At 33.9% G+C, this 9,977-nt stretch overlaps 1 protein-coding gene across 2 annotated transcripts; it reads left to right on the forward strand.

Moving 5' to 3' along the window:
* Nucleotides 1-98: 98 nt before the first annotated feature.
* LOC102608719 (calreticulin-3) lies at nt 99-5,764 on the forward strand. 2 transcript variants are annotated; one of them, XM_006478683.4, is made up of 14 exons: nt 99-265; nt 743-850; nt 1,124-1,316; nt 1,656-1,914; nt 2,149-2,205; nt 2,304-2,351; nt 2,648-2,734; nt 2,816-2,873; nt 3,652-3,719; nt 4,266-4,361; nt 4,445-4,501; nt 4,588-4,671; nt 5,037-5,066; nt 5,390-5,764. In XM_006478683.4, the coding sequence occupies exons 1-14, from the start codon at nt 175-177 to the stop codon at nt 5,399-5,401; spliced, it is 1,248 nt and encodes a 415-aa protein (XP_006478746.2). In that variant the 5' UTR covers nt 99-174; the 3' UTR covers nt 5,402-5,764. The 2 variants fall into 2 exon arrangements, with proteins under 2 accessions (XP_006478746.2, XP_052294278.1); XM_052438318.1 differs by lacking the exon at nt 5,390-5,764 and adding an exon at nt 5,154-5,330.
* The last annotated feature ends 4,213 nt before the right edge of the window (nt 5,765-9,977 follow it).

Below are 9,977 nucleotides of genomic sequence, written 5' to 3' on the forward strand. Positions count from 1 at the left end.
AAGCGGAAGCTTCCAGACTCGAGTTACCAATCAACAAAATAATTATTAAGTTAAAATGTGAGGGTATTTTGGATATTTCACGTTCATAAAAGTGCTACGCCGCCGATGTTTTTATAAGGCGAACTCAGTTCCGCAATAGGCAGCGTCCCGTAAAGGGTTCGTTTGGCAGCGGAAATGAGAGTCGAGCTTCAGCTTCTGCTTTTACTTACCTATGTTTTTCTTCAGTTCGCTTCCTCAGAAATCTTTTTCGAAGAGCGCTTCGAAGGTAAGTGAATGCACCTTTGAGTAAATTAACTTCCTTTGCAGAAGCACCTTTTTCTAGTTCTCTAAGCGCTTTGGCTAATTGGTAGCGCTTTTGACCCAAAAAAAAGAGCAGCAATATTGAATGCTTTCTTATTGTCGTTTATTGATTTGAATTGCTTTTGAATGTTTTATATTCTTCAATGTGTGTGATCTTGATCGCTTGTTGTGGAAGTAGTAGTTCTACAAGCTTCTATTATTTACTACTTAATGATTTGGGGAGTTGAAAGCACTTTGAGCATAGTCGCTTTTTTGTAGAAACACTTATTAAGTGATTCATTATCATTAATAAGTGCACCTGTCGAAGTGCCTTTTTAAAAAAGCAATTTTCTGGGAAGCACTTTGTGCGCTTCTTAGAAGATCACTTACGGAAGTTCAGTTTTTCATACCAAAATGAGCTCTATTGAAAGCTGAATATTGTTGCACTTGAATGTGTTGCAAGATGGGTGGAAGAGTAGATGGGTTTTATCAGACTGGAAGAGAGCTGAAGGAAAAGCAGGAACCTTCAAACACACGGCAGGCAAATGGTCTGGAGATCCTGATGATAAAGGTATTAAATATTTTGGAGAACTTGATGGGTTTTCTTATTCTTTTCTGCATTGATGTGATATTTTATTAACATGTTCGAAATTTATGCAGATTTAAGTTGTTTTGTGTTCTTGCTCAATGTTTTTGAATGTGAAATATTATTGGCATAGTTTACAGAATAACTTTATACAAAACAAATGCTTTAAATTGCTGAATCTTGTCTTTGGAATTTATGTTTATACCCTTTAACTTGTGCTTGGTCAACGTGAGATTGATAGGCCCAGAAATCATGCAGGTATTCAGACATATAACGATGCCAAACACTATGCCATATCTGCAAAGATACCAGAGTTCAGCAACAAGAATAGAACGCTAGTGGTCCAGTACTCTATTAAGTTTGAGCAGGATATTGAATGTGGTGGTGGTTACATTAAGCTTCTTTCAGGTTACGTCAATCAGAAGAAATTTGGTGGTGATACCCCTTACAGGTCTGTCAACTTTTTATATTTTCTGCTTGACCTGTGCTTTCTAAATTTAAATTCAATTTTCCTTGTCCTTTTTTTTTATATGTATGTATGTATGTATGTATAATTTTTTTTTTTCACTCTGTATGTTTTTGTTTTAGTTGATCTCATCATTTGATTGTCCTCTAGATTTTCTTTGCATTAGTTCTGGCATTGCTTTCTTTGTGATTTAGTGATTTTAATTTCCCTCTGTCATCAACATCATCTAAAAACCCAGTGCTTGAAAGTCATTCTATAATTTGTCATTATCAATTCTCACTATAAACAGGTATAAATCCTCTGACCATCACTTTATCCATGCAGTTTGATGTTTGGACCAGATATCTGTGGCTCACAGACCAAAAAGCTTCATGTGATACTTTCCTATCAAGGGCAGAATTATCCCATCAAGAAGGATCTACAATGTGAAACTGACAAGCTTACACATTTCTACACATTCATTCTTAGGCCTGATGCAAGTTATAGTATCCTAGTTGATAATCGAGAAAGAGACTCTGGGAGCATGTACACAGATTGGGATATACTTCCTCCACGAAAGATCAAGGATGTTAACGCCAAAAAGGTATGCCCTCAAGATTACTACCATCCCAGTTTTTTTGTTATGCTTTGTTTTGAGGATTATATCTACTATGGTGGAAAACACTATTTGACTCTAGAATTTTTTACATAGATATTTAGCTGTATTATTGTTTGTTCTTTGGGGTTTTTTTTCTCTCTCATTTCATTGTAAGGCTTTACCTCCTGCTTGTATTAAGTTTCCTTTTCCTGGCATAATATTATTGATTTGTATTTACAGCCAGCAGACTGGGACGATAGAGAATATATTGATGATCCAAATGATGTCAAACCAGAGGTACGTTGCATATTGCTCTTTCTGAATGGATTGAATGGTACAGGAAATTGTTCCACATAAATTAAACTTGTAATTTTTTACCTGTCTTCTTATTGTAGGGATATGACTCAATTCCAGCCGAGATTCCAGATCCAAAGGCAAAAGAGGTATGTTGCTTACTCTTCATACATAATAATCCCACATTTCATGGCCATCTACTTTGGAGATTCAATAGACATATTTCTTGCTGCCAACGAGAATTAATAATTAATTTTCATTATCAAGTATTTGACTTCTATCTTTATATGTTTATATATTCTCTTGCTTATCTTGAAGAAAGGATGACTCCGTTGTCTGTGAGGGATCCATTAATCGTCATATAATTTTGTTGGTTGGTTAATAGCCATAAAAGAGATATACAGTTACTGCATCGAATGACCTTTTCTTGCTGATTTTGCATTAGCCTGATGATTGGGATGAAGAAGATGGTGGAATTTGGAGGCCACCAAAGATACCAAATCCAGCTTACAAAGGAAAATGGAAGCGCAAGGTACTTTCGAGTTCTAAATAAAGTTGACACCAAGTATTCTTGATGTAATTCATAACTATTTAAATGTTTGTGGTTTTGCAGAAAATCAAGAACCCCAACTACAATGGAAGATGGAAGACTCCCTGGATTGATAACCCAGGTAACTTCATCTCTGCAAGATTTAGTGACTTAACTGGGTCGCAGTTCAGGAAGTAGAAGATAAACTTTGAACCATTAATTCAAAGAAGAATAAATATCAATGAATGAAAATGAACATTTATCAGACTTTCAATGTACAGTAAATTTGAAACTTGACTGGACTGGGTAGCATGGTCAAACTCCCAGAAGCAAGTCCAATTGCTTTAGAACATTGAAAAATCATTTCTATGAATTAGTGTGGGATTACCTGCAACCTGACACATACTTCTATGTTGAAAAAATTGGTTTTGTGATTTGATCTGTGCTTAAATATCAATAACCCATTACCCAAAATAAGCAGGCAAAGGTTAACTGCCTGGTGAAGTGATGCATACAAGTACTAACAAAGTATTTTATAGCTGTCTTTGACCCCAACGTGAGGAGAATAAATTAGATAGAGGACTTTGAATTTTAATATTTTTTTCAATAAATTTTGTCTGTATATCAAAATCTAATTACTTATGTTATACTGTAGCTTAGATTGAAAAAGAAATGCCTTGATTAATTGGGTCCATGAAGAAAATTGTTTGCCTGATTTTGGTTGTGTTTCGACAAACATGCTTTGCAGCAAAAAGTTTCTTTTTTCTTGACAAAATTTTCTTCCTTGTATGTGCCTGCTGTTCATGAATTTGGTTGTATTTGGTTGCATTTTTTGTCTGACTATTCAAACTATCTTTCAATTGCAAAATGTACCCTCTCTAATTGTGCATAAACTTTGCTTATCTTTTCTTACTTTTCAGAGTTCGAAGATGACCCCGATCTTTATGTCCTGAAGCCAATAAAGTATGTTGCAATTGAAGTATGGCAGGTAACTATCATGAACTTTCTTGTTCTACATAGAGCTAATGGTACAAATTAAAATTTTAGAAATCAACGAATTATCATCTCATTCAATGTTTTTGTGAAAGCATGCATGTTGTTTATTTTCTCAAGTTGACAAAACCAACAAAGTTAATGAATATTAAGGTCAGTGATTTAGGTTTAAGTTTGTTGAAATAAATTATCTTATTTTTTAAAGCTAGTCACTACATATACCACAAGGTCCACGACAATAATTTTTTAGTTTCATATCTCATCATCATATTCAATCAAAATGGTAATTAATGTTTTTAGTTACTATGAAAAAGGTTGGTGAACTTGAGTGTTGATTGGGTTTTCTATCTTCAACTGGAAGTCACTGTGGGTGTGCTCTTAGCAGATTCAATCTTAGCTGTTGAAGCTGCTGCAGTAAATGTTTATTTGACCCTCTTCATCTTTGCATACGTCTCAGTGGAATTTAAACTTGAACTTCTGTTTTGTGTCTTGATGGACTTTCTGAAATATTGGAATAAGTGGATCAATTGTCGTACTGCAGGTGAAGGCTGGGTCAGTTTTTGACAACATTTTGATTTGTGATGACCCACAATATGCGAAACAAGTTGTAGAAGATATCTTTTCCTCAAATAGGGAGGTGAGCTGCAGCTTATGGAAATCCATATCTATTGTTTACTTCTGCTGGAGCTGCTAACTTGCTTATTTTTGCTTAATATTCAGGCAGAAAAAGAGGCCTTTGAGGAGGCAGAGAAAGTGAGGAAAGCTCGGGAAGAAGAGGTGTGCGCAATTTATGTTACAATTATTCACCACTGTCCCTTTTTGAATTTTCCTCCAAATAATAATACGAATCATCATATGTATAGGAAGCTGCAAGAGCTAGAGAGGAAGGTGAGAGGAGGAAGAGAGAAAGAGACCACGAGTATGCAGAGAGGAGGCGCCGTAGAAGGGTACTTTTTCTCTTGATTTCCTCATCTGTTCTTTTATTATCATGGATATGTTTTTTGGGAATGGTAATTTGCTACTGTATCATACTTTGTCTATTAGGATTTGAAAAAACCACTCCTCAGTTCAGATAACTCAGTTGGAGAGACTTAATGGGCATGGTGAAAACGATGATTGAGTGAAAAATTGGCCTGAGTTTTTCTATCATCTTTTTGTCAGATAATTTTGAAGAATTAAATAGAATGAGAGTGTGGCTTGAAAATGCTATCTTGTTGGTTGGATAGGATCCTTAATTATGATGATTGTGATGCTTCAGTTTCTTTGATGAAACACAAATTTGACTTTGTTTAATTTCTTTTTACGTTTGCAGCATTATCCCCATGATTTGGACGATTATCATGTAAGTATTAAATTAACACACACACACACACACACTCCATGTTTCTCTCATTTTCCTTATTTTATTCTATTCCATTTCCTTTTTAAGAGTTCTCACTGTTGATTTGACGATTAATTTGGTATGACAATGCGTCTCCATATGAGTCTTTCATTCTTTTTCATGCAACATGACGGAGTTTATGCCCCAGCACCTCATATAATTAGTTTTCTCTCAAGAAAAATTAGTTAGAACTGCATGCCATAACGGCTATTGGCATCCGAATGTGGTGTTCATATTTGTTAATATTCTGACGAAAGTTTCTACATTCCTTTTCGAATTTGCAGGATGAACTATGAGGTGTCTACTGCAGTTTCCAGCTTTCTTTGAGGTGTCTACTTGAAACGAAAGAAGAAAATCTGTGTTCCAATTCTCTGAGGCAGCATTGTACATTTTTGCAAAGTACGTCAAAACCTGTTGTTGTACCATCATGGAAGCACAGGAAATAATTTCCTCAAGTTGATGAGTGAACTGATTTTATTGATTAGGATTCATGCGGACTCAATGCTATGTAAAACTTGATGCACACAATCTAGTGCTTTGATGTAATCACAAAGGATTTTTTTTTTTTTTATATTTTTTAAATCACAGAGGACTAGGATCGGTGGTGTTGTTATTTTTTAATCACGATCATCTAAAACACGTCTCGGTTTTTTTTTGAACTGATGATCCAATCGGACATTTGATATTTAATTGCATTGTTGATATGTTACAATCGGATAGTTTATTGGGACTGCAACTTTATATTGACGATGCGCTTGTTTCGTGGACTGGGGATTTAAAATTTAGAATTAGAATCTACAAGAAAGGCGGAAATTGGAATAGGAATTTGGGGACATCCTAATTTGGGAATAAAAAAATGAGAGATTGATTCTTAGGGGACGGAAATTGGTCTCCCATTATCAGGAATTTTAATTTTACCGCATTAACATTTTAAAATTTTGAAAATGTCGTCCTATATAAATTTAAAAATAAATAAATAAATGAGAGCCAAACAAAACAAATTGTAGTATGCCAACCTTTGCTGCCAAATCGAGCAGTAGCAGCAACTGCGATCCAATGGGCAAACTATTGTCGTAGGTTGTCGAGCAGCAGCTGGTTGCCAATGTCGTCCCTACTTGGGACCGTTTTCGAAGTCGTGCGATCCAACAGCAACGTCGCCAATGATGTCGTTGAATGTTGATGATGTCAACGTTGTTGATCCCTTTTTCGCCATCGATTCGCTGCCATTGTTGATCATGATAATGACTTTGATTTTGATTATTATTATTATTAAACTTAACTCATTAGTTTGTTGTTTTTATAGTACTGTCTCTGCTGATAGAACTTGGATTCAAAATCATCACTTTTTCATTTACAGAGCAATTAATATATATATATATAGTAAAGCGAAACAAACTCTTGTTACAGATCCTAAAAATAAGAGTTGTTGAAACTAAGCTAACTAATTTTCGAAATCAGTTTTAAACAATATACAAACAAAAAAAATATTCAAAATAAAATCCCGATTGTCAAGGAGATGCAAATCTTCTGTCATGCCCCCTCAAGATGGAGCTTGGGAGAGAATTCCAATCTTGAGTTTTAGTTGTGAAACAGTTGACGTGGAAGAGGCTTTGTGAGTGCATCCGCTATTTGGTCTACTAAAGAAATATGAGCGACACGAAGAGCACCAGCTTGCACTTGATCACGAATAAAATGGAAGTCAATAGCAACATGTTTCATTCTTGAATGGGAGACTGGATTTGAACATAATTGATTGGCCCCAATGTTATCACAATAAATTATTGGACAGCAAGAGAGCACAATACCAAGATATGAAAGTAGATAGCAAATCCACTTGATTTCAGCAGCAGTATTAGCAACAGAGCGATATTCGGCCTCGGTGGATAATCTAGCAACGGTCCTCTGCTTTTTATCCAAGAAACGAGATTTCTACCAAGATAAACTACATAAGCACCTGTAGATGAGAAAGTATCTCTGTCCCCTGCCCAATCCGCATTAGAAAATGCATGCAGACTAAGAGAAGAATCACGATAGATTTGTAAGCCATCATTCACGGTGCCAACCAAATAACGGAGAAGATGCTTAACATAAGACCAATGCTCAGTGCTTGGGCAATGCATGTATTGAGACCATTTGTTAACAGCAAAGGCAATGTCGGGTCTCGTAAGAAGTAAATATTGAAGGCTACCCATGACTGTTCTATATTGAGAAGGATCCGGTAAAGATGAACTCGATTGTACAGTAAGAGATTGACTGGTTGGCATCGGAGTGAGAACAGGTTTCACTTTATGCATTTGAACTTGAGTTAAGAGATCTTGAATGTAGCGTTTTTTAGAGAGTAGCAAACCATTTTTGTTATGGACCACTTCAACACCGAGAAAGTAAGTTAACATGCCAAGATCCTGAATGGAGAATCGATGAGCAAGATTGGTCACAAAACGATCTATCACAGCAGCGTCATTACCCGTGATGATTATGTCATCAACATAAACAAGGAGATACAAAATATGGCCATTAACATTGAAGACAAACAGGGAAGCATCGGCATACGAATTCTTGAAACCAGATGACAAAAGAAAATTTTTAAGTTCCTGATACCATGCTCGCGGAGCTTGTTTCGGGCCATAGATAGCTTTTCTGAGTTTGCATACATGGATTGGGTTGTCTTTATCTATAAAACCTGGTGGCTGAGATATGTATACATTTTCTGATAGATTACCTTGAAGAAAGACATTGTTTACGTCTAGTTGCCGTAAAGACCAACCGTAACTTACAGCGATAGCAAGTACAATTCGAATGGTGGTTGGTTTAACCACAGGGTTGAATGTATCCGTGTAATCTATTCCTGGTCATTGATGAAAGCCCTTTGCAACCAAACGAGCCTTGAACCTATCAATAGAACCATCAGACTTGTGTTTAGTTCGAAAAATACATCCAAACAAAATTTTGACTTGTATCAGGTGGTACCAACTCCCATGTTCCATTATTGACCAATGCATCACACTCCTCAGACATAGCACAATAAAAGTGTTATAATTAATTAACATACTAATCATATTATTATTAATCATAATAATTTTTAAATAAATAATCGCAGTAATTAAAATACAAAATAAAAATTATGACAATAGTTAATTTAGGGTTTTTTAGTAATTTGTAATAATTTAGAATTTTTTATTAATTTATAATAATTTAACTCATTCTTATTCTGATTTTAAAACAAAGTAAATACATTAATACAATCTAGTTTATGCTGATTTTGAATCCTATAGTTCAAGTAAATGCATTATAAATTTTTATTCTAATTTTTCATTCCGATTCCCGTTTAGTAAATGCATCATAAATTATATGAAGCTCTTTCCCAAATTGTCTACTCTCAATAATATTTAAGGATGCCCATTCCGATTCCGACCCATTTCAATTCCTATTTAATAAATATACCATAAATTCTATGAAGCCCTTAACCACATTGTCTAACTTCACTATTATTTAAGGGTGCCTATTCAAATTCCCATTTAGTAAATGCACCATATTTTCTATGAAGTCCCTTGCCCATATTATCCTTACTAAAGAGGGTGCCCATTTTCAATTCCTATTAAGTAAGTGCACTATAAATTCTGTGAAGCCCTTGCCAGATTGTCTACCATCACTAATATTTGGGGGTTATTTGCTCTACTCGCATTTTACAAGAGAGATAGATTGCAAACTAGCTCCACTCAATGATTCTTATGCTGCGTTTACTTTTTGAATTGGAGTGGGAATTTTGAGGAGTGAGAATTCTTGGATTAGGAGTGTGGAGTGGGAGTGGGAGTGAGAGTAGGATGTTTACTTAGACTAAATGAAAGTATGGATTGTCAATCAGAATCCTAATTATTTGTTTATTTTGTCTTGGATTGGGAGTAAATTGTTTTAAATTATAATTTTATCCTTATGTACAGAATTATAATTTGTAATTAAAAAATTAATAAAAAATATTTAGAAAATAAAATAAATATTTTATTATATTTCTAAATTAATAATAATTACTAATATTCTTAATTATGTAAATCATAATTTTTTATTAATTTTAATTCAAATTATGTGAATAAAAATTATTAATAATAGCAACACAAATGAAATATTATTATTGATAATATAGTACAAAATTAATATTTTTTTAGAATAAAATATTTATTATTATTAATTAAATAAATAATTAATAGTTATTAAAATTAATTTTTAATATTATTAATTTAAATATAATATTTATTTATTTTTATTTTATTAAATTTAATAAAATAATATGATATAATTATTATTTTTAATAAATATGATATTATTTATTTTATTAAATATTATTTATTTATTTAATTATAGGGATAAAATGGAAAGAGGGGGGAGTGGATCCCCCCATGGGAGTGGGAATCCCACTCCCCACTCTAAAATTAGGTGGGACCCACGGATTCCCACTCCCGCTCCCCCTTTTTTAAGGTAAGTAAACACTGAAGTGGGAGGAATCCACACTCCACACTCCTACTCCAAAAAGTAAACACTACCTTAATTAAACTGACTATAAATTGGTTCTACTCAATTATTCTTAATTAAAAGAGAATTTTGAGTTTCTAAAGACTTAAACTACTATTCTAAAAATTGTGAGAGTAGGTCAAATTTTAACTTTTATTCTAATATCACAGTTATTGTGGACAGTTGAACCCTCCTAACAGCTGATCAATCCAACTAGGAGTGTGTGTTGCTTTGTTTCTAAGTAAAATTTTTTCTTAAAAAATAAACAAGCAACATAACGCCTATATTTAAAATTTTAAATAACTCTTGGTATTTTAAATCCCGGAAACACACATACATCTTGTGGCCCAATAGAACGAGGGAATAAAA

The sequence above is a fragment of the Citrus sinensis genome, chromosome 3 (assembly GCF_022201045.2).
Source record: "Citrus sinensis cultivar Valencia sweet orange chromosome 3, DVS_A1.0, whole genome shotgun sequence".
NCBI classification, from domain to species: Eukaryota; Viridiplantae; Streptophyta; class Magnoliopsida; order Sapindales; family Rutaceae; genus Citrus; species Citrus sinensis.

What these genes read in the sequence shown, in the direction of transcription:
- LOC102608719 (XM_052438318.1), top strand. Translation starts at nt 175, where the DNA reads ATGAGAGTCGAGCTTCAGCTTCTGCTTTTACTTACCTATGTTTTTCTT. An exon ending in TCTTTTCCTCAAATAGGGAG is followed by an intron (nt 4,362 to 4,444) that starts GTGAGCTGCAGC and finishes CTTAATATTCAG; the next exon opens with GCAGAAAAAGAGGCCTTTGA. An exon ending in GGAAAGCTCGGGAAGAAGAG is followed by an intron (nt 4,502 to 4,587) that starts GTGTGCGCAATT and finishes TCATATGTATAG; the next exon opens with GAAGCTGCAAGAGCTAGAGA.